Source organism: Mobula hypostoma, chromosome 2 (assembly GCF_963921235.1).
Source record: "Mobula hypostoma chromosome 2, sMobHyp1.1, whole genome shotgun sequence".
In the NCBI taxonomy this organism is placed as follows: domain Eukaryota; kingdom Metazoa; phylum Chordata; class Chondrichthyes; order Myliobatiformes; family Myliobatidae; genus Mobula; species Mobula hypostoma.
Window position 1 is genome coordinate 208,934,111 of NC_086098.1, and position 25,760 is coordinate 208,959,870.

A 25,760-nucleotide genomic window follows, 5' to 3' on the forward strand; every position below is an offset into this window, starting at 1 on the left:
TGGAATATGTAACAATAATAAACCAATTACCAATGTTTATTTTATTGCTTATTTTATCTATGTGTAAGTTACGTATGATTAGTTAATCATGTTAACTTTTATTTGTCACATTTGTAATGTACTGTGGTGCTATTTTTCATAGCATTTATTTCCTCTGTGTGTTTGCCTATGACAACAAAGAACTTGCGCTACTGAGGTAATGAGTGACATGAATATGCCTTAACAAAGGGAAAAGGTAATTCTTTAATAACAAGGTACAAATTTATAACTTGTCTAGAAGTGTTTTGCTCAGAATGTTGAAATATCATCCGTATCTAAAGCTATGGGGCATATACCTCCTTATCAATATAAATATGTTTGTTGATGAGAAACCTAATTCGAAGGAATGAATAAATGTTCTAGATTCAACACAATCAGGGTACATCCAAGATTCAACCAGCATGGAATAACAGAAAGAGAGTAAAATGATTCTGAAAATTTGTATTTTCAAGAACTCTGAGAAACTGAAGCAGGAACCTTAATTAAGTTACATCTTTTTCTGTCAAGGACGGTCAGACATTCAGCTACTGTCATCCCTTCACAGCCAAAGCCAGCTGGACGGTCTCTCTGCTGCTTGGCCCATGGTGTTAACGGCTCTCGTCCTGGTTCTCCCTTGTATCCCTAAACTGCCATCATCTTCCAGCATGACATGGCGGGAAATCGCCTAGCCCCCACTTCGACAGGGGAGTTCTACGTCCGCCACCAGGTCTTCGTACCTTGCAAGCTTCCTCTCATGAGCCTCTTGGCATCGGGTCTCGCATGGTACTGTTAGCTCTATCACCACGAGCTTCTTTTCACTCTCTGACAATAGTAGAATGTCTGGTCGAAGTGTGTTCTCTACTAATAGTGGGAACACCAGCTTCTTTTCAAGATCGACCTTCATCTCCAGGCCTTTGCCATGCTCAGGATACCGTCTCTATGCTTACTTAAAATGAAACACTGCTGGGATCTTGTTATGTAAACAAACATTTCTCCAATTCTCCTGTTATAAATCTTACAAGCATTGAATGTGAAGAATGACCAGCTACCTTAGTGGTACTTGAAACAAAAAACAGGAAATGATGGAACTACTTATCAGATCAGTGGGTTAGCTTCTTCATCAGAACTGGTAGAGTGAGACACTGCCATGGTTTAAATTGCAGAAAAGAGTTGGGGAAGAAAACAGATAGAATAGTAAAGTGCAGAACAAAGCTACAAAACTAACAATTACTTTAACAAGCAGCAGCTGGAGACAGAAAAAAAAATTAAAATAGATAATACCACATCCAAAAAAAAGCTGTCCCACAGCTTTAGATACTGGTAATAATTCAACATTCTGAGCAAAAAATTTCTAGACAAAATATAAATGTTTACCTTGTTTTGAAATCATTGAATTTGATACATGCTGATAATAGATGATGGAGAGTTTCTCAATCGTACTTTTGAGTATTGTTGGATCAAGTAGGGGGAGGGAGGCAGAGAGGCAAGAGTCTCAATGACTCAAGGAATTAAAATACCAAGAGACTAGAAACTCTGGGTCACCCCTGTGAACTGAATGGCAGTGTTTTGTGAAGCAGTCTCTCAATCTATGTTTGATTTTTCCAATGTAGGCAGGTTCAAATTGGAAAATCGGTCCTTTGCTGTTTAATCTGTAAGAACAATTTGGGTCTCTGAATATAAAGTAAGAAGTAAAAGATCAAATGACAAAAAAAATCCTGATGCAGGGTGTTGAGCCAACATGTCAACCACCTATCAGACCCCATAGATACTTCTGACCCATCATATTCCCAGCAATCATGAGGAATTCTGCAGATGCTGGATATTCAAGCAACACACATCAAAGTTGCTGGTGAACGCAGCAGACCAGGCAGCATCTATGGGAAGAGGTACAGTCGACATTGGATTTCGGACCATTTTGGATCTCCTCCTCCCCCTCCCACTTTCAAATCTCTTACTAGCTCTTCCTTCAGTTAGTCCTGACAAAGGGTCACGGCCTGAAACGTTGACTGTACCTCTTCCTAGAGATGCTGCCTGGCCTGCTGCGTTCACCAGCAACTTTGATGTGTGTTGCTTGAATTTCCAGCAATGTTTTTTTTCCTCCAGATCTCAGTATCTGCAGTCTCTCAGGTCTCCTTTAAAAGAGCAGATGTTGCATCTCCTGCAGTTGCATGGAAAAGTTCTGTAGAGAAGGGGAGCAATTCGTTAAGACCTGATCAGGGAGACGTTGAGGGAACAGTCCCTTTGGATTGCTGAAAGGGTAGCGGAGAAGATGTGTTTGCTCTTGGAATTCAGCTGGAGGTGGCAGAATTATATAGAAGCTGCTTGAATAGAAACTGAGGACAAAATAAACTGAATTTTTGTTCTGGCTAGAGGAGAAAGGGTGTGAGAACATGTGTAAAACATTGGAGGAGGCACTATTGAAATCCACAGTAAAGAAGAAGGGAAAACATTTTAAAGACACTGTTGTAGATGTTCTGATCATTATAGCGGATATGAAGGAGAGAGAGAAAAACTGAAGGAATAGTCCTTGATGCCGGATGGAAGGAGATAAAATCAAGGGAATTGTGAGGCTAATCATGAATGTTAAAAGATTTTGGTGGATATCCATGAATTTGAAGGGAAGTTAATTCAAAGCAAAGAATATCTTCTTTTCAGGTAGTGTTATGGCATCTTTACTGTACACTTTGAGGTCAGAAAAGACCAATTCGTTTGGCAGCACAGTTGGCAGATTATTCCTACAACACAGCACCCCTTCATTAAACACACAAAATGCTGGGGGAATCTCAGCAGGCCAGGCAGCATCTATGGGAAAGAGTAAACAGTCAATATTTCAGGCTGAGTCCCTTCATCAGGACTGGAAAAAAAGTTGAGAAGTAAGAAATAAGGTGAGAGAGGGAAACGGGAATGGAGGATTGGTGAGGGGGGGGGCAATTACTGTAAGTTTGAGAAATCAATGTTTATGCCATCGGGTTGGAGGCTACCCAGACAGAATATAAGGTGTTGTTCCTCCAACCTCAGTGCGGCTTCATCATGGCAGTGGAGACCATGGACTGATATCTCAGAATGAGAACGAGAAGTAGGATTGAAATGGGTAGCCACTGGGAGATCCTGCCTTTTCTGGCAGATGGACCGAGGTGCTCTCCCAATCTTCGTCAGCTCTCACCGATATAAAGGAAGCCACACCAGGAGCTCCGGATACAGTAGATGACCCCAACAGACTCACAGCTTAAGTGTCACTTCACTTTGAAGGGCTATTTGGGGTCCTGAATAGTAGTGAGGGAGGAGATCCAGGCAACAGAACAGTTGATAGGTGCAGTATTAATCATCAACTGGTACGTCACTAGACCATGGGAGGAAACGCACACGGTCACTGGGAGAGCGTACAAACTCCTTACAGGCAGTGGAGGGTATTGAACCTGGGTTGCCAGTACTATACAGTGTTGTACTAACCACTACACTATCACGTCGCCCCTATGGTGAAGGCTTTATCTGGATGCATATTAAAATATATATAGATAAACGTACACATAATGAACAATCATATTCCGATAAGCAAAATCACTAGACACATTGCCATTTGAGTTATGGCTTTATTCTTCAATTAAGTGCGAGAAAATTATAAGATTACAATACTTGTTTTTTGTATCTTTATTCAGGTGCACATGGCACAGTCAAGATACTTTACAGTTAATAAGCAAAATGCATTATTTATGAGGATCAAATTCAGTAGATGTGTTGCAACATTTCTTTTGAGAACTGTAACAGCCTGCTCCATTCTATTTTTAGTGCTGCTTTCATGCTTCAAGCCCTCAATTCATTTAATATTCAAAAATCTTTAATTTCAGTTTCGAATGTGAACAATAACCAGGTCTTAGCAGACTTCCAACCTTTGAATAGAAATTTCTCTTTTCAGTTCTAATGTGTCTGGTTATTACAAGACTGTTGCCTCTAATTCCAGAACATTCTCTGTGCAGGCTTCTAGGAATATTTTGTGGATGGGTAAAGGAATTGCTCATTAACCAACTGAAATCACACAGTGATAGACTTGATATCACATGAAATAAACAATAGGGAGGATTTGGGATTTGACCAGCCAAGGTTGGGAACTTGATCATGTTTACTTTAACTTTGAACAAATGACAAAGATTACAAATAGAAGAGTCACAGTGACAAAGCTTAAAACCAAACACAAGAACAAAGCTTTTCCCTTGAACATAGCTTGCACAAACCAAAGCTATGTTGCAGTTCTATTCTTTACAATTAAAAAAAAATTGAAGTTTATACTCCAATCATTGAACTGATTTGTGTAAAAGAGTGCCTCATCATCTGCACCAACTTAAATAACTGATCACATGTGGGCGGGAGGGGGGTAAGGATTCAGTTGGAACTTTACCACATTTAGTTAATCACACATTCAACTTCATGCTTTGCAATAAGCATACAGATCAGCCAAAACAAGTGTTACGTAATTTTAATGTTAATTCACACATTGTTTACAAACTTATAAAGCAAATACATAAGTTACATTTAATTTTTCTTTTAAATTCATTACTGGTTACCATTGAGCTCACCAGGAAGATAAATTTATTAATACAAAAACATGATGATTGAGCAGATGGTTTGAAAAAAATTTACGAATAGTGATAAATTTAGCCAAGAACAATCTTCTACATTTAGCAGATTGATAAATTGGCAAAAAAATCTCTTGTCAGCATTGAATACTGATCCTCAATGTATAAAATTAACATTGCTTTGCAAAAATGAAAGCATTCAATTTTATCTTATTAAGTAGAGATAAAACAATACACAACATAGCAGCCTGTGATCTCTCTTGTAATGTTGCTGCTGTAAAGAAAGAATCCCCCACTGGGGATCAATAAAGTACTTATTATTAATACATCACTAATGCAAAAAACAGAGAAAGGAAGAGACTTGCAAGAAAACCAAAAGGTTTAAGATATGTACAAGGACCTGGTGTTCAGAGTGGCAGCTGAAAATGAGATTTGCTCCACCAACACCTTCCCCTGGAGGGGTTGGAATGAGAAGGAAGTCTCTCAATATGTTGCTAAAACAAGTATATACAGTAATTGGACCAGAAAATGACAAAAACTTTAGTGGAAATATTTTATTAATTCAGATAATGGCAACATTTCTAATGATGCAGACTCAAAGTTCTCAATGTTTCATTTCTGACTATTTAAATTGGCTGCAATAATATTTGGAGTATCAAACTAGAGAACTTGCATGTGACTTGCATGTCCAGTACTATTTAAATAATTTAATTTAAGCAATTACATTCACAAATGAGGTATAACAAATGGTACATTTGTTATTTGGTGAGTACATCAAGCATTTTAACTGGTCCTTAAAAGTCAAACTAAACAAATTCAAATTCCTAATGTAGAAAGTGCAGTGTATTTCTTGGTACATGAGGTCTCCTGAAAGCTATGGTACAGAGCCTTTTGAATTTCATTTTAAGTGCCTAGAATAGTCCATTATAGAAAATACTACATGGCTGACCGGAGACAAGAGAAATGTTAATACTGAACCATTCTATGAAGCAGGAGATAAAATTCTTCTTGCATTTTTAACAGCCACAATTGAAATAATTCTTGCAATTGTTCATTATCCCAAAGCAATTGTAAATACAGCTTTACTTTTAATATGTAGTTCTTATACATATATATTCAAAATAATTAAATTTCTCTGGCAAACAAAAATTTAAGGCTTTGTCAATGTAGTATACAAAACAAGCAAGCACCAAATGGACCCTGCAATTCCGATCATCTGAATCCTTGATATGTACCCTTTACGCTTCTTTTCTTTCATTTTTGATTGTGTCCCAATAGTATTTCTATTAACTTAGTTTAGTTCACATTGAGATGTACTGAACATTCCGCATTCATATGAATGTTAATTTGAACCACAAAATGTTTACAAAGGATTACTATCCAAATACATTGAAATGCCCTCAAATATTTTTTATGAGCATCTTTTTTGGCATGCTGTTTCCAGAGCGTATCTTCAGAATGCAGTAACAGATTTGGCTGGTGCAATTAGTTGGCAAAAGGTTTAAAGAGTCAAAATATTGTTGTAGTTTACTTTGTTTTCTGAGCCCACTTGAAATCATCATCTCTTGGTCTACTTCCAGTTAATCGCTGAATAATATCCTCCAGAGTTTTCCAGAATCTTATTTTTTCCAAGGGTTGATTTAGCCAACCTTGAAAAGAAACATGAAAAGGTATTCAATTTTTTTTTAAATGGCAGCCATGATATTTCAGTTACAAATTTAATTAGAAAATAACTTTTAAAATTACATTTGCATTACTGGAAGCTGCCCATATACAAAATTAACACCATCATTTCACACTTGCTTCCTCCTGAGAACCCAACATCAAAAGCCAGTCTTCAGTCAACTCTATCTCAAAAAATGAGTGAACACTAGACTGAGTAAAGGCAACAGAATCATTTATATTTTGGCTACAACTGGATACTCTTAACAGCATGGTAGTATTGAATCAAGTGCAGCTTCAAGGAGTCTTAAGTTTCTGATGGAAAACAAGGGCAAAGTTTACAGAACTCTAACAATCGAAGGTGATAGCCTAGCCTATTTTCTCAAAAGGCCAGAAGTATCGGCCTAGTTAGCAACGTCTGTAACTGATGATTTGGAGCAGCAACATCAAAGAACAGGTTTTCCCCATATTTTCTGCATCAGAATAAGTTTTAGACTAGATTTTTTTGTTGCCACATTTCAACACAACTGGTTGAGAATGGTAATATTGTAGATAATTTAACCCATCTCCTCCACAGCAGTGAACTCTTGGCCACATTTTTCCAACGAAATACCAATGATTCTGTGTGAAACAGTCATTCTCCTCCATGGAATGCAAAGTGATACTCCAATTGCTGCAGAACACTCATTGTGTCACTGATGGCAATCTAACATTGAACAGTGTATATTGTGGAGTCAGAGATGGAATGTCAGCCTAATGTTATTCACCAGCAGACAGACGGGGAAATTTATCTGGATGATCTTGCTGTGGTATTAATTTACACTTGTTCCAGTGACTCCTGGAGAAAAATGGCTGTAAGAGAGCACTAAGCTTCAGGATCTCCCCCCACCCCCCCCCCCCCACTTAAACATTCATATACAACTGGAAAGCCTGGAAGGTGTTGCTAAGTCAGTTACCATTGCATTTCTCTGGGCAGAGATTTACAGCAAGATCCAGCACTCAAGCTTAGATTAAATGAGAGGAATGAGTAATGCTCCCTGCAAGTTGCCCAGATTTCTTCCTTTTCCACACTTCAAGTTAGATAGTTAGACTATAGCATCAACAAGGTTTAACAACATTTAAACTACCAAGTGCAGGTTTGCATGTTTATACACAACTCTTCAATTCCAAGAACTAACCTGTGGTAATACAGAAGTAGGTTTCATGTGGAGATACATGATGAATGCGATGATGTTTTCGTGGTAGAATGATATGCCAGTCCTGCAAAAAGCAGACCCATGAAGGCAATCCAAAATATGTATGAGACCACTTGTGAATTTGGTTTGTCAGTGTCACAAACAATCCAAGAGAAAAGATATAGCACTCCCAAGGATAAATAGCATAGATGGCCTCTGTAAAAGGTAATTATTTCAGTTAGAATTCAGCAAAAAAAACCCAGCTATACAAAGCCTTTAAGCATGCATATCACAAAGCTAATACTCTCTCCTTCCACCCCCCTCCTCAATCCCTGTCAATCTTAGACAACTGGTTTACATTCCAACTGAACGACAATTTGTTTGTCCTCGACTTGTGTAGCCAATTTCTGAATTAACTGAATTAGTGCTCAAGGGATGCATACATTATTTTATCTTGTTCAGAGTTTAATGTATTCAGAAATAAAGGATAAAAACTAATCAAAACATTCAATTTGGCAGAAAGTTCAACTTCTAGATTAAAAGAATGCTGGCTACTCTACCTTGCTAGGTAATATAATGCTTTTCATCCCTAAGTTTCACTTCTATTTGCATCAGTGACACAATATCTTTGATAGACAGTAACTGGTATCAGTAAAATTTTTTTTATTCTTGACTTCTATATAGTCCCCTTTAAAAGGCACTATTATTTCACCATTCATTTCCCCTTCATTCTACCTGGTATATTGCACAACGGCATCTTCCACACAAATACTGCATACCTTTATCCACTGAACTCATTCACTTTTATGCTCTATTCAATGAAACGGATAGGTAACTCAAACCTACTTCACTCTGTATTCCTGCTACATTTCAATTCTAAAGCCACTATTTCTTATAGATTCTTTTACTTCAATGCTGGAGTCATCACATTCTCTAAAGGATTAATTATATCAAGCTCTTGCTGACCAACTTCCTTAAATGCCTTCTTCAAAAATCTTCATTCTAGGAAATCACTGCTCTAATTTTCTCTCCTTACATGGTCCCTAGAATCATTAACATTTTAACATACTGCACCAGATCAATATTACCTTCCCATCCAAATTCTTTTACAGCCCTACTCTGCCACCCACATTCTAGTTTCCAACTCTCGAACGAGAGTAATTCTTCCAACAGTCAGGCCTGGTTTAAAAAAAAGCACATTCTCAATGGAACCCTATAATTATCAATTAAAGATATCCATGACATTTAATTATCTAAATAATTAGAATTCTTTTCATACTATTTAACTATTAGTTCAGAGTAGCACTGGATTTCTGCATCTCCCTACTCCCATTAATTTTATAATAAAATCTGCACATCACCCATGTTTTTCTTAAAAATCTCACTTCTGAACAAAGACATCAACTTCTTTAGCAATGGACCACAATAATGGATTGCTTCATTAAACTCTCTGGCAACTTGTTGGAAAATGAAACAAGGGTGGTTTACAATCAAGCATAATTTACAGGTATCACCTTAGCTCAGATAAGCAATTTTTTTGCACAACAAGGGACAGTGGTTGCAGACATTTAACTCTGAACTTTCTTCAACATTTAACAAGACCTAATCTCTTCCACAATCCAATTTCTTACAACCGACTTTCTTACTCACCGCCCAAATCAAATATTAATTAACTAATCTAACATTTGTGAAAGAATGGTCCTAATGTCCACCACCCATTTGGGTGGTTCTGTTTTCATTCCAATATTATTAACATACATAATGCCAGTGCTACTCAATTACACTAATTATAGGAAAGGAAACAGATCAACATACCTGGAGACAGAGTAAGAAACTTGTATGCCATATGAGCCAGAGGAATCACAGTAAGCATGCAGTTATCACCATTTGTTTCTACAAAATCGTGTCTTGTTATAGCAGTGGGGTCAATATGATGTTCTCTGAATGGTCTTATGAAAGCCTAGAACAAGCAAAGCAATATATTAACTTCATACCACAGACAAGAGAAAATCTGCAGAAGCAGGAAATCCAAACAACACACACAAAATGCTGGAGGAACTCAGCAGGCCAGGCAGCATTGGTCCAAAACATTGACTGTACTTTCTTTTTCTCCATAGATGCTGCCTGGCCTGCTTTTTTCCTGCATTTTGTGTATTACTAACTTCACACAATCCTTTGTGGCACCCAAGTCATACCTACATTTCTTTAAAAAAAATGCTCAACATGTCAAAAGTTAAAAGGTGGATACAAAAACACAGATATGCTTGTATTTTAAGGAAGTAATAATACCAAGTTCATCAGTATTCTCTTAATGGAGTAAACAGAACAACAATTTCAGAGACCACAGTATTCCGGAAATTCAAAAAATTGCTCTCCAAGAAACCTGCATTGGCAAAATGCCCTACACCAGTTCCTTGCGGATACATCCAGCAGTAGAAAATGTAAAATTACAAGATTTGCTCAGAAGTATCCCAGATAAAGCTATGATTACCTCCTGGCTGCCAGGGTGGATCACCAAATGGAGGATGATGGACAAGTGGGGCTCATTGCAAATTAGGGTGAAAAGGTTGAATGACACATCCACAGAGAACATTAAAGGCGGCAGCTAGGAATGGATGAAATGGCCTATTCCCGATATAACAAATGCACACTCCAGGTTTTCAGCAGATTAGCAGATCATTACTTTAGTCAGAAATGTTATAAAGATAAAAGTAGTCATTTGTAGATATAATACAGGAGAGGCAACAGAATCCACAGAGAGGCAGAGTTTGTAACAGATTAAAAACTGCATGTTAATTCTTCCCAATATTTAGTTTGTACTCATCAAGGACAGGGATGTTGGGAGAGAATCATTTATTAGCTGTTGGAGGACTCAAAAGTGGCAAAGCTGAGTGTGATCAATACAACATCGAAACTGATTTTAGGCAAAGTCACAGTGGAGCAGCATAGAGAGAGGAAGAACAAAACATGTAGAAACCCAAGTAGTAATTATTGGGAAATGAGGTCAGTAGCTGTGAAATAAACCATTGCAGGTAAATCCTTAGTTATGACTGAATACACTCCCTTGCAAAAGTATTCAGCCCCAACCCTTTGTTCACATGAGTATGATAACCAGAGATTTTGATCAATTTAAATTTAATTGAGAATTTTAAAAAATTTGTGAATCACATGTCCCCCCCCCCACAGTACAGCCCCAAAAAACAGGGAAAATAGTAAAACATGAAAAACTAAAAATACAAAACTGAAATGTCAGCAGTTCAAAAGTATCCATCCCCTTTGCTCAGTACTTAGTTGAGCCACCTCCTGCAGCTATTACAGTCAGTAGTATTTTGCTACAAGGCTCTGTTAAGCTTTGCACAACATGATAGAGCAAGATTTGCCTGTTCCTCCTTGCAAAATTGCTCAAGCTGTGCCAGGTTAGTTGGGGAACAGCAGTGGACAGCAATCTTGAGGTCTTGCCGCAGATGTTTGGTCGAGTTAAGGTCAGGACTCTGATTGGACCACTTTAAGGACATCAAGTATCTTCATTTGAAGCCAAACTTTTAAATATTTAATGAATATTTAGAGAGGGGAGAAGATGGCGGCGCGACCTCTCCAGTGATGAATATCTGTTATCTGTCAAGTAGGGGACCGTGCACATCCTGATTTGATGGAGACAGATGTGAGTGCACAGTGGAACATCTGGAAAACTTCTGAAATGTCTGCTTTGCTACTGCTGCTACTGTGTGATAACTGGAATCTCTGGAGCTGAAGGCCTCAAAATCCTCGGCTTTACGCGTTTCAGCGGCCGGGGAGAAGTCGAAGGTGCTTGGCAGAGGATGGCGCTCGGGAGGCTGTATCGGAGAGGCTGCTCGGAAGCTCGGAGTTTTCGGACGGATGGACTCAGGGTCAGCTGTGGTCGGCTGCTTCCAAGGTATCAGCAAGTTGACGGTGCCTGGAGATTTATGGCAGGGAGTTTCTCCCTTTTGCCACTGCTATCAGGGACTCGGGAGTCGATTGACTTGGGACTTTGAGACTATTTTTTTTTTACTGTGCCTATGGACTGCTCTTCATCAAATTATGGTACTGCTTTGCACCGCTGTAACTATATGTTATAATTATGTGGTCTTGTCAGTGTTAGTCTTTGGTCTGTCTTGTTTTCTGTGATATCACGCCGGAGAAACATTGTATCATTTCTTAATGCATGTATGCATTTCTAAATGCCAATAAAAGAGGACTGAGAGTTCTCATAATCTAAAAAAAAATTAGCACTCAGAGCTTCTTGGGATACAGAATGTCCAACAGTTCACAATCCCTACAGAACGTGCTCCTCCAGATGTTTTTTTTAATGATCAACTCTCCAACCCAAGAGGTTTGGATTCTCCTACCCACCCCCCACCCTGAACTAACAAAGACAATCACAGTATTTACCCTGTTAAGTCTCCACAGAGCAGGGGTTCCCAACATTTTTTATACTATGGACCAATACCATTAAGCATAGGGTCCATGGACCCCAGGGTGGGAACCACTGCCATATGGTCTTAAAATGATTCAATGCAATCACAATCTTCTAATCCTTGGGAGCACTGTTTCATTCTCCTGAAGTGCTTCATACAAGTCCTTCAAGTCCACTTCGTCTCGCTTCCTCAATCACCTTGGAGGGATGGCTTTGGCAACTTTACTCTGCATATAAATCATAACAAGGCTGCTACAGCATCAATGTTTTTTGCCTAGGTCCCCAGTTCAAATCTGCTAGAGTCAGATCCTTCCTTAGTTTATGGTAAATCTACCTTCACCAATAGGACCTTCTGTGTTGTGCTTTTAAGCCAATTAATGCATGCTTGGGTGACAGCAATGAACGTCACCATCCCCCTTCACTGCGGGCAGAAAATCTAAAAAATGATTTAATTCTTGTAGTAAAGAATGTTTAGTCCTTCAGGAGGTTTGATCCAATAACCCGCAAAATTATATACTCTTTTCTTGCTTCTCCATCCAGAGAACTGCTTAGTTTTAGGAAATATAGCAACTGTTGCAGATTAATGGTATACTTCATGCACTAGAAACAAAAACCAATAATTCACTTTTAACTTTCACTATAATATATACACATACACAATATATATATATATACACACACACACACATATACACATATATACACACACACACCCACCAACTGATAGGCAGGATTTGAACAGCTGTAGAAGGCATGTGTTGGATGTTTGCAATAATTAGTTAATTTTGTTCCAAAAGATTAAATTGACAAGTAATAGGACTCAACGGCCAATAGAACATAGCTTTTCAAAACCTATTAATGTACAAAAAGATTCTAGATAACTACATAATTTGAAACATTAGGAACAGAGTTTCAAGTCGCCAAACAGATAGCACATTGAATACTGTTGGAATTGAAAAAATCTAGAGTTACCATTTCCAGCGACTTAATAAGAATGACTGGGAGAGTAAAAGTTGTGGGACATTTGTTCAACCAGCTGCTCTTTGGGCAGCTGGAAGAAACCAGGATTTCATAAAATGGGTCTAAAGTTAAGTCTGCAAGCTATTTCTAGCAATTACTATAAACAAATGGTGGATATGCCATTTTGCAGTCTGCATCTTTGTAATTAGCTACTAATGACCACACCAAGTTGAAAAAGTACTCATCCAAGCCACCCTAAATTACAAAAATTATGACATTAAACATTCAGTAATGCTTCAAGCTCAACAGGTCCTTTAACATACTTTCCCCAATGGTTCTTCAGTGCTGCTGATAACTTCAGCCTGAAGATGTGTCCCTAGCAAGAGAGTCAGTCTTTCGCACGTGTTTTTATGCCTCGGAGGTACCTAGAACTGGAAGCCAGTGCCACAGCACGTAATGGGAAAGGGCTGCTGCATTCTTCACAGGAGCCCATCCAAGACTGACACTGTGGATCAACCTTCAACACCACATTCCTCGAAAGATGCAGCATCATAACAGTTTTCCCCTCAGCTAGTATAACCCTTCATATGCCCCACTAAACTATATGTAAAACCACAAAAGGAAAATACTCAGTACTACAAGTCCAATAGTGGGCACCCAGTATACTACAGTACTCCACCCACCTCCTAGTGCCCCAGAATCCACCAACTCCCCCTCCACTCCAGAGTGTAATAGCTATGGAACTGGTCCTCCGCTTTCTTAATCTTATGCACCGACTGTCAAATGTGATCAGCTAGGTGAGAGATGTTCCCTGGCTTTTAGGGAATGTAGGTGCAGCATTCTTGACCGATAACAGCACAATTACTTCCTTTCTCTGCGAGCAGGTAATCTTGGGCCATCCAATTCTGCAAGGCAACCATTCGAATAGCCATCATTTCAGCTGGTACTTGAGTCAGCACATACTCTGTGTGCTTGAAAGCTGTAGCTTTCTCATTAGCCAATGTCTCCATCACATAGGCCATGCATATCAGTTCCCAAGACAGCCTGGCCATATTACACGTGGGAAAGGCCATTATCCAAAACCTCTCTACCTCTGTGAAAGCCTTCTTACTATGCCCACTGAATCAGGCAGGGTGCTCATCCAGGGCATTGAGGTGGTGCATGTGTAGCACTAGATATTCCAGATACCATCAGCTGCACCACCCAGTGGATAGTTGCGGTAGGACCTGTGCTGATCATACCACCTACATCAACATTCCTTTCCATTCCCTGTCAGCTGGGGAATCACTTTCACAGTCAGGACCTTTGGGTTAAACAAATCATATGCAGCCCTTAAAGCACTTACTCCACCAGGGATTATGAAGGCTAAAGTTCGTTAAGGCTGTTACCATGTCATGGGGTGTGATTGGCTGGAATGAACTACTCTCTCCTGCTTTCCCCAAAACAGAATGCCAAAAACCCAAAAATCTGGACAAGTTTGTCCAACGGTCTTTTTCCTCATCTTCGAAAGAGATTGGTATTATTGGCATCCATAATGAAGCGTGTTTAGGAATCCTCATGCAAATCCAGCAATCCAACATTTTGGTCTTGTTTGCATATTCATACACCATCCACAGGAACACATTATAGGACCTCACAGCATAGGTCAGTGTCATTACTACTGCTGTCAGCATCCACTACTTTGCCTTTCTGTAATGTATGGAGACAAATTCACTCACTCTTGATTAGTCACTGGGTTAGACGTAAAGCAGCCTCGTAATAAAAACAACTGTTAGGATTGCTCTCCAAATCTTCCAAAATATGAATTCCAAATTTCCAATCTATCTGTTCACCTGCGAGCAACTTCGCCAAATGCTGATTTCCTGCTGGAGATCTATCAGGAACAGAGATACCTGGATTCCACGTGGCCAGTGTGAATCTGGGCCTCTAAAACCAATTCCATGGAAAACAAATAAAGAAACTAAAAACAGACAAGATAAATGTAACGCCCTTGGAAAGGTTTCACTGCTAATGTAATGGTCTTTCTGTGCGGGTTGACCCAGAGCTCGCCCTGGAGCCTACAACTAGTAAGAGAATTCTGCGGTGACACGGGGTGACTGAAGGACCGACAGTAGGACAGATTAGATTAGAATAGCCCCCGTCCTGAAGGGGATACTGCTCTGATGAGGAAGAGATTCCCAACCTTTCTCACGCTGAGTCAGGTTAAATCGGGGCGGGGGCTATCTGTGTACAGACTTGGTTTCAGCGGGACCCAGAAAGGGATGAAGCGGGGCTCAGTAAAGGGACAGAGGGATCCAAGTTGCAGGACAGCACGAGTGATAGACCGGAGGAGGCCTTGCCACAAAGATCAGAAGTATCCCAATGTGTGGGGGTCGGAGCCTGAAGCAGAAGATGATTCTCTGTCACAGGAAACAGTTGAGGCCAGTTCATTGGCTATATTTAAGAGAGAGTTAGATATGGCCCTTGTGGCAAAAGGGATCACGGGGTATGGAGAGAAGGCCGGTACAGGATTCTGAGTTGGATGATCAGCCATGATCATACTGAATGGCTGTGCAGGCTTGAAGGGCCGAATGGCCTACTCCTGCACCTATTTTCTATGTTTCTATGATGGTAAGGAAGTCTCAAAGAATTAGGAGACCACCGGATAGGCTGGCCTATGTAGCAGCAGGTGAACAGAATGTGGCACCTATTGCCTTGGGGAGCTGTGTCACTACCTTTTACACCTGGTTTGGACTTTGTGCTTTGTTTGAAAGGTTGGCAAATTATTTCAGTGTCACGAGGACATGACTAATTTTGGTTTGGGGTGGGGGTGGATGGGGAAGAGAGTAACATCCTGGGAGAGGTTTCATTGCTAATGTATTGGTTTCCCTGTAGAAGCAGTGTTTGGGTTGTGGTTAGTGATAACGGGTGCTCTGAAATGTGAGCTGTTCAATGAAGGGAGTGTGTTTTCATGTGGTGTGTCTGACACAGAGGTGATCTGCGTCTTTTGTTTGGCGGGAGATGAGGAGAGAAGACACCAGAGAGGAGAGGTTGTAGGAGTGGGGCTGGGAGTCGACAATGCCGGGGGTAATCTATGGATGATCGGAGAATGGGAAACTGTGAGCTCCAACATGTGCACATTAGACTGCTTCATTAAAATGGGCCCTTTTCTGTTTGCCTTTTCTTTACTAACCCTTTAGTCAAATTAAGAATTATAAGCGAAATCGTTTAACTGTATATGGTGTATGGTGTTATTTTGTGGTACCGATTTGTATCAGGGTAACAAATCACGCAGCATCCACACAAGCAGGGGATTTCGGGTGAGCTTACACCTCAGTCTCACACATTTGGTGGGGCAACAGATTGTCTTCCCTAGACTTGCGCAGCCGACAGCACCTGAGTATTACACAAATAAAATATCCATGCTTGTACTTCTCTTCTTTCAGAACCATCTGCAACACTTAGAATAAATAGTTCATTCCCACAGTGAAAAATCACATTTTCCAAAGAATGAAGGAAAAGACAGCTAGGTGTATCAACACACTCACAGAGCTGCTTAAAGGGACAACTTTCTTAAAGGACAAAAGCTCCTGCAAAATCACTTCACCAAGTAGTGAAATATTTCAATTGGTTACCTTTTCCACCAAAGCACATGATTAAGTCAAACATCCTTCTGATGTTGATTTAATAAACACACAACAAACTTTGCACTCCAACTCTCACTTAAGTGAATTCACATGTGGCCACACCTCAAATGACCCCCTGACTATGGGGGTGGGGCAGGAAGGCACCACCACCGTCTGAAGTTCCGGCAGTGCCTTTTGCAGAACCTCCAGAGGGATATAGGGAATCCTGGATGGAATGGGAGAAATTCTGGAGAGGACAGGAAGAATTCTCATCGTGAGAAGGCTTTGAGAATAACCCTTCATCCTTAATGGCTTCCTGACCTCTTCCCCTGGCAGTGCTCCCTCCACTTGACAGTCAGAGTGGAAACCCCATTTACCCCTACACCCCAAGGTCACTTACCTAATGTGTACACCCAACTACGGGGACTCTAACCCTTCCAGCAACCAAATGGCTGCATTTACAGTACCCCTGACTGCCATTAAAGGCAGCATCACCCCTTTCAAGTGAGGAGCTGCTGTTTTAAACAAATGCCCTACCATAGCGAGGGTCAAGTCAGAGTTCTCTGGTCAGCCATCACTTTTGACTTATAAACCTGTAATGAGAGCCCACATGAGAAGGGCTCTGGTCTCTTCGTCTACAGTGCTCCACTCCACCTGCAAGGCCTTAAATCCCACTCAAGGAGGGATTTTAACCATCGCTGCTACCCAATCCCATAATGATGCATTACCCTCAGAGGAAGCAAGCAGGATCCTCAGGGTGCTATTGATCCATGTTTGAACACCCCCCCCCCATTCCATACCCTCAACCATGTGGGCAGAGGCTGCCCCAGCTTCTTTGTATCTATCTCCCAATCCCACTAATTTCTTGGCGGAGAGCTCTCTGATCTCTATCCTCTCAGATCACAATCACTCGGATCTCACATACACACAGAGCCAAAGACACCCATACCTGGTCAGGGACCATGTGGTTACCAGTCTGGCCTGTACTATCTTAGGTGCATAAAGGGGAGTGTTTACAAGGGGAATTCATAGGACTCTGCTCTATTCTCTTCCCCATCCTCACCATGTCTATGGGGTTCATCTCCCCACAGCATGAAGGCTCTGTCCTTAACAAGATCCATTCGCCAAATAGCCTATCAGCAAATGAAAATTCAGTAATTAGAGTATGCCCAATGGGCCATCTCCACACCCTTCTCTTGTAGCTCTCTGGTCAGTTTGTGCTGACCCAGCAGTTTCCCCCATGGTGGTATGGTGCTGGTGCAGCACCTCCACCTCCTTCTTGAGACTTAGTATCTCCTGCTGAGTGCAACCATCTCATGCTGGTGCTTTACAATGGCTGCCAGCAGCCAGAAAGCTTCCCTCTGGCTCCCCTTCCTCTTGGGAAACCCTGCCTGATTTAAGTAGAGAGATGATGAGGTATCCTACTTGCACGCCATGGGAGTCCAACTTGTCTGACCAGTCTACAGGGGCCCAGAAGACCGCCAGTAGGTTGGCTAGACTCCCAAATCCTGCATTACCCTCGGTCCAACTCTAGTCTTGGCACTGCTCACACAGAGGCTCTTTCTTTCTTTTCCTTCTAAAGGTATTCACCTTCCATTCAAACACCGAACCTTGCTCACAGCACCAGGTGTTATGGGAAAGTAGGTTTGCAGATTCAGTAAGTGGGACAGAAGGCTTTGATTACAAGTAATCATATTATACTTTTATTTACAGAAACAGTAAACGCTTGACCAAACATCTCAGTCATAAGTACTCTATCTAAGCCACCCTAAATTACAAAGATTATTACACTACATATTCAGTAGAACTTCAAACTCAACAGGTACTTTACAAGATTTATGTAACTACAAAACTGAACGTTCAACAAACAGGTACTTAGCTTAATGTGCATGTGGGCCCAGCTGAAATGTTAACTCTCAATAACTCAACATATCCACATAAACCATAAACATTTCAAAGATAATTTTGAAGTCTATACTTTACTCCCTATATTACATTCGACTGGTTTGCAGTTTGCAAGTCCACAAATTACAGAAAAACACAACTTGTGATGCACACGCATTAACAAATCAAGCCTAAGGGATGCAATCTAGAAAGACAAAGATTCATAAATTGATTCCTATTAGATACCTTGCCAAGTATAGGAAGATCAACAGAACCCCAGGTGTCTGCTCCCCAGTGGACCAATCCTGAAGCAAAGTCAGCAGTAACCATCCCTGCAACTAGTTAAAAAAAAATTGCAGTTAGAACAAATCTCATTAACTTACACATGACATATTTACACCACCTGGCAAATAAATTTAAGTATATCCTTTAAATAACATCCCCATAGCAATTCACAAACAAGAGATTCTGCAGATACTGGAACACACAAAATGCTGGAGGAACTCAATAGGTCAGGCTGATGTAATGATGAAAGCCCAAAACATTAGCTGTTTATTCTCCTCCCTTGATACAGCCTGACCTGTGGAGATCCTCCAACATTTTGTGTGTTCCCATACCTATTCATTGATTTTAAGATATTTTGCACTCAACATCAGTAAGAAGAAAGAGCTGATAGTGGACTTCAGGAAGGGCAAAACGAAGGAACACATACCAATCCTCATAGGGGAAATCAGAAGTGGAGAGAGTGAGCAGTTTCAGGTCCTTGGGCGTCAAGATCTCTGAGGATCTAACCTGCCAACATATCGTTGCAGCTACAAAGGCCGCAAGACAGCGTCTATACTCATTAGGAGTTTGAACAAATTTGGTATGTCAACAAAAACATTCAAATACTGATGCATTCTGACAGGCTGCATCACTGTCTGGTATGGGGAGGGGGGTGGAGGGAGGCACTGCACAAGACTGAAGCTGCAGAGGGTCGTAAATTTATTCGGCTCCATCTTGGGTATTAGCCTACAAAGTCCCCTGGACATCTTCAAGGAGCAGTGTCTCTAAATAATGGGCACTGTCTTTAAGGACTCTCAGCACCCAGGGCATGCCCTTTCCTCACTGTTACTATCAGGTAGGAGGTACAGAAGCAAGAAGGCACACACTCAGCAATTCAGGAACAGCTTCTTCCCCTCTGCCATCCAATTCCTAAATGGTGTTCCTGTGAACACTACCGCACTTTTAAAAATATATATTATTTCAGTTTTTGCATGATTAATCTATTACACATATACTGTAATTGATTTACTTATTATTTGATTTACTTATTATTTTTTTTCTTCTATATTATGTATAGCATTGAAATGCTGCTGTTAACAAATTTCACAACACATGCCAGTGATAAAAAACCTGATTCTGATTCCTGCAACTCCTATTTTATTCAACATTTGAAAGAAGCGCATGAAGTAAAGCCAGATCTAACATATAGAGAAGCTTTGAGGAAAGAGTAGCAGAATAAACGGTGTAAAGACAGTAAGGTAGAAGGGCTGAAATGTGTGTACCTCAATGCAAGGAGCATCAGGAACAAAGGTGAAGAACTGAGAGCTTGGATACATACATGGAATTATGATGTAGTGGCCATTACAGAGACTTGGCTGGCACCAGGGCAGGAATGGATTCTCAATATTCTTGGATTTCAGTGCTTTAAAAGAGATAGAGAGGGCGGAAAAGGGGGAGGAGGGGTGGCATTACTGGTCAGGGATACTATTACAGCTACAGAAAGGGTGGGTAATGTAGCAGGATCCTCTTTTGAGTCAGTATGGGTGGAAGTCAGGAACAGGAAGGGAGCAGTTACTCTACTGGGGGTATTCTATAGGCCCCCCTGGTAGCAGCAGAGATACAGAGGAGCAGATTGGGAGGCAGATTTTGGAAAGGTGCAAAAATAACAGGGTTGTTGTTAAGGGTGACTTTAATTTCCCTAATATTGATTGGCACCTGATTAGTTCCAAGGGTTTAGATGGGGCAGAGTTTGTTAAGTGTGTCCGTATATGGATAGGCCGACAAGGGGGTATGCCATTCTAGATCTAGTACTAGGTAATGAACTGGGTCAGGTCACAGATCTCTCAGTGGGTGAGCATCTGGGGGACAGTAACCACCACTCCCTGGCCTTTAGCATTATCATCTGGGAGACAGTGACCACCACTCCCTGGCCTTTAGCATTATCATGGAAAAGGATAGAATCAGAGAGGACAGGAAAATTTTTAACTGGGGAAGGGCAAAGTATGAGGCTATAAGGCTAGAACTTGCTGGTGTGAATTGGGATGATGTTTTTGCAGGGAAATGTACTATGGACATGTGGACAATGTTTAGAGATCTCTTGCAGGATGTAAGGGATAAATTTGTCCCGGTGAGGAAGATAAAGAATGGTAGGGTGAAGGAACCATGGGTGAAAGTGAGGTGGAAAATCTAGTCAGGTGGAAGAGGGCAGCATACATGAGGTTTAGGAAGCAAGGATCAGATGGGTCTATTGAGGAATATAGGGAAGCAAGAAAGGAGCTTAAGGAGCTGAGAAGAGCAAGAAGGGGGCATGAGAAGGCCTTGGCGAGTAGGGTAAAGGAAAACCCCAAGGCATTCTTCAATTATGTGAAGAAAAAAAAGGATGACAGGAGTGAAGATAGGACTGGTTAGAGATAAAGGTGGGAAGATGTGTCTGAAGGCTGTGGAAGTGAGCAAGGTCCTCAATGAATTCTTCTCTTCAGTATTCACCAATGAGAGAGAACTTGATGATGGTGAGGACAATATGAGTGAGGTTGATGCTCTGGAGCATGTTGATATTAAGGGAGAGGAGGTGTTGGAGTTGTTAAAATAATTAGGATGGATAAGTCCCCGGGGCCTGACGGAATATTCCCCAGGCTGCTCCACGAAGCGAGGGAAGAGATTGCTGAGCCTCTGGCTAGGATCTTTATGTCCTCGTTGTCCACGGAAATGGTACCGGAGGATTGGAGGGAGGCGAATGTTGTCCCCTTGTTCAAAAAAGGTAGTAGGGATAGTCCGGGTAATTATAGACCAGTGAGCCTTATGTCTGTGGTGGGAAAGCTGTTGGAAAAGATTCTTAGAGATAGGATCTATGGGCATTTAGAGAATCATAGTCTGATCAGGGACAGTCAGCATGGCTTTGTGAAGGGCAGATCGTGTCTAACAAGCCTGATAGAGTTCTTTGAGGTGGTGACCAGGCATATAGATGAGGGTAGTGCAGTGGATGTGATCTATATGGATTTTAGTAAGGCATTTGACAAGGTTCCACACAGTAGGCTTATTCAGAAAGTCAGAAGGCATGGGATCCAGGGAAGGTTGGGCAGGTGGATTCAGAATTGGCTTGCCTGTAGAAGGCAGAGGGTGGTGGTGGAGGGAGTACATTCAGATTGGAGGATTGTGACTAGTGGCGTCCCACAAGGATCTGTTCTGGGACCTCTACTTTTCGTGATTTTTATTAACGATCTGGATGTGGGGGTAGAAGGGTGGGTTGGCAAGTTTGCAGATGACACAAAGGTTGGTGGTGTTGTAGATAGTGTAGAGGATTGTCAAAGATTGCAGAGAGACATTGATAGGATGCAGGAGTGGGCTGAGAAGTGGCAGATGGAGTTCAACCCAGAGAAGTGTGAGGTGGTACACTTTGGAAGGACAAACTTCAAGGCAGAGTACAAAGTAAATGGCAGGATACTTGGTAGTGTGGAGGAGCAGAGGGATCTCGGGGTACATGTCCACAGATCCCTGAAAGTTGCCTCACAGGTGGATAGGGTAGTTAAGAAAGCTTATGGGGTGTTAGCTTTCATAAGTCGAGGGATAGAGTTTTAGAGTCGCGATGTAATGATGCAGCTCTATAAAACTGGTTAGGCCACACTTGGAGTACTGTGTCCAGTTCTGGTCACCTCACTATAGGAAGGATGTGGAAGCATTGGAAAGGGTACAGAGGAGATTTACCAGGATGCTGCCTGGTTTAGAGAGTATGCATTATAATCAGAGATTAAGGGAGCTAGGGCTTTACTCTTTGGAGAGGAGGATGAGAGGAGACATGATAGAGGTGTACAAGATATTAAGAGGAATAGATAAAGTGGACAGCCAGCACCTCTTCCCCAGGGCACCACTGCTCAATACAAGAAGACATGGTTTTAAAGTAAGGGGTGGGAAGTTCAATGGGGATATTAGAGGAAGGTTTTTTACTCAGAGAGTGGTTGGTGCGTGGAATGCACTGCCTGAGTCAGTGGTGGAGGCAGATACACTAGTGAAGTTTAAGAAACTACTAGACAGGTATCTGGAGGAATCTAAGGTGGGGGCTTATATGGGAGGCAGCGTTTGAGGGTCGGCACAACATTGTGGACCGAAGGGCCTGTACTGTGCTGTACTATTCTATGTAACTCATACTTACAAAGCACTTAATTTACAAATATATTCTGAATTCTAACCTGAATATCTCTATTTTTCCCTTTCAGGGTTCTTCTGAAGACCCTGACCTGGAGTTACATGCTGACTTCGGTTCTTTGCAGGAATGGGACTCACTCTTGGGGTCTCATGACTGCCATTATTTGATGTACCAAGAACATGGCCAAGAAGATTAGCTCGCCTTCAGAGTTTTGGGATTTCACAGCTCTGGAGGCGGGCAGACTTGAAGTCGGTGCCTCTGCAGGAAATCAGTGCGTGTCGTGGGAGATGGAAGATCTCTGGCTGTGTGCCTACAGACCCAAGTTCTTTGGGCACAGAGCTCGGAAAAAGTGATGCAATGGACTTTTAACATTGTAAATCAGCAAGTTGTTTGTTACATCTCCCCTCACTGTGAAACAGAGACACCTATTTTTTTGGGGGGGGAGGGGGCAAGGGCGCATGACTGTGGTATGTTGAATTACCAGGTGAACGAGTAGTCTTCCAGGTACTGCAAGTCTGCCTTTATTGATACTTTGCTGCATGCTTGAGTGCTCGGTGGGTGGGGGGGGGGCACCGATCGTTTTTTTTTGCTGGTGGGAGGGGGGATCTGAGGGGGCTTTGGGGTTCTAATATTTCACTGTCATTCATTCTTTGGGGCACTCCTCTGTTATCATGGATGGTTGCGAAGAAAAAGAATTTCAGGATGTATATTATGTACATTTCTCAGACATTAAATGTACCTTTGAAACCTTTGAAGTTCTTAACCCTTTAAAGAGGCATAGTTCAAGGATGATTGAGGATAAAAAAAAGTGGTGAAATATTCATGTGCGCTGTAATCCCCAGTTAATGGACTCAGGTTCCTAAAGAGCCTTACATTGGGCCAAAAAAGTTAAATGAAAAGGTTCAGTAAACCTTCACCACAAAGGAGATACAGCTACTGCGAATGGTTTGAAAAGTCAGAATCACCTCTCAACAAGGATGCAGTGAATCAAAAGCTTAACTACACTTGTCTTGACAAGCTGAAGTTTACAAGTCATTCAAATAGCTATCACTGCCAGATGCTCAAGAGTTTTATTTTCCACAATACATACAAAATACTGGAGGAACTCAGCAGACCAGGCAGCATTCTGAGTTCCTCCACTATTTTGTGTGTGTTGTTCGGATTTCCAGCATCTGCACCTTTTCTCTTGTTTGTTATTTTCCTCAATTTTAGTCTTATTTAGCAGACTCCTTTCCATTGATCCACTCAGGACTGTGAAATGTTTAAAAAGATGAATCTGCACTTGAAGATTATGAAATGTCTTCCCATCTCTTTGCTGCACTGAAACCAAACCTTCATCAGTAACAAATTAAACAAACACCCTTGTAGTAAAGATCCATGTTTATTAACCAGGTGAGGGAAAAAGAGCTGTAGCTGTTACTTTGAGAGAACAGGTAATCTCTGATGAGATTCACTGGGTCAGCAAACATTATTAATGATTGATTGATTGATAGGTGAGGATGTCATGGTCATACTTGGTAACATAATCAGCTTATCTGGTGAGTAAGCTTGTTATGTTGAGGAAGATTTCCCACCTATTGTTTTGGAAGATAAAACATAAGCTGCAAAATTTATAGTTTTGGGCATTGCTGTGATTATCTGAATCAACTTCACTGATATGTAGTGGTACCTTTTGTAAAATTTTAAATAATTTAGTAGATTAGTCTTTATGAAAGGTCTTGTATTAATTTGCATCCATGCAAGTCCAAATTGTAATTAATATTTCTAATCTATAGGTCTTCAATTACACTAGTCACCTTGGCTAGAGGCTGTTAAGGGCAGCACTGAACTGCAATTTCACTGAGCAAAATTTATGCCACCCCGAACAACTTTATATCCAGCCCATCACAGATCCAGTATCAGAGATTAATAAGTGAACATTTCTAAATGTCAGTTTTGACAGCCAGCTCAGCCATACCCATGTTCACTTCAGCACTTCTGAAGGAAAGGTTTGTTCTATAATGCTGCCCTGCCTTTCTTTATTCCAAACTGACACGACCTTAGTGAGGCTTTGAAAGGATGCACTCAGTGGGAGAATCCACATAGTATGAGTAGCATATAGATTAGTAGTAAACAAAGGTGACAGTGCTGATGAAAAGATCTGGTTCAAAATTATTTTTTTGTTAGTATAAACATTATTCATAAATAATTTGCAATTTACAGCCCAATTTAGACTCTAATCTCCAATTTAAAGCACTCATCCATGCTATCATTACTTCCAGACACAAAGTGTAGTCCACCCTTTCACCCTGCAGCATCTATATCAGGGGTTAACAACCTTTATGCTATGGACTCCCGCCATTAACTGAGGGGTCTGTGGACCCCAGGTTGGGAACCCCTGTCATTCTTCTTGCCTACATCCTAGTGCCCACAGCCTCAATACTGTCTTTAGTAAAATCCTATCCCATCTTCACCAACTTACCAAGTCCCCAGCATTGCTCAGTTTAAAATCCTCATTTAATCCTTCACCTAGCCCAAAACAAGCAGCACTGCACTGAAATCTCAGATTAGGTTTCTACATTCACTTCTCAGGAATGGGTCCAAATGCAGTAAAACTTAATTTGCCTCTCTTAACCTGTATCATTACTTAATTTTGTCATTTCTAAAAGTTAAAGTATTTACCTACGCCAGTTCCCTTTTTTTAAAAAAGGAAACTAGCTCCTGAAATAGATTTATAAACCAAACCACACAGGCCATGGATTCCAGCTTGTATATCGTATTTCACTCAAACAGCACTTTTAAGCAACACTTTCCAACCCAGCTAGTTTAAAAAAAAGCACATTTGTCAACATTGTATTGTTGAAATTTGTAGCCATTTACCTTTATAGAATACAATAGCAAGCTCATACTAGTTCACTCACATCTAATGTGATGAAGTGTTTTGAGAGGTTGGCCACGTCTAAAACCAATTCCAGCCTAAGCAAGAATCCGGATCCACTGCAATTTGCCTATTGCCACAATAGGTCTACAATGGATGCAATTTCACTGGCTCTTCATTTGGCCTTG

At 41.0% G+C, this 25,760-nt stretch overlaps 1 protein-coding gene across 1 annotated transcript in view; it reads right to left on the minus strand.

Annotated features, from left to right (window-relative positions):
• Window positions 1-25,760, minus strand: part of LOC134342836 (ubiquitin-conjugating enzyme E2 variant 1-like) — a 93,677-nt gene that overhangs the window by 51,147 nt on the left and 16,770 nt on the right. Inside the window, exons 3-5 of the mRNA XM_063041455.1 lie at window positions 18,557-18,648; window positions 9,242-9,386; window positions 7,430-7,642 (exon numbers count right to left, since the gene is read on the minus strand). Of these exons, the coding sequence (XP_062897525.1) occupies window positions 7,430-7,642; window positions 9,242-9,386; window positions 18,557-18,648 (450 nt within the window). The remainder of the gene's footprint in view (window positions 1-7,429; window positions 7,643-9,241; window positions 9,387-18,556; window positions 18,649-25,760) is intronic.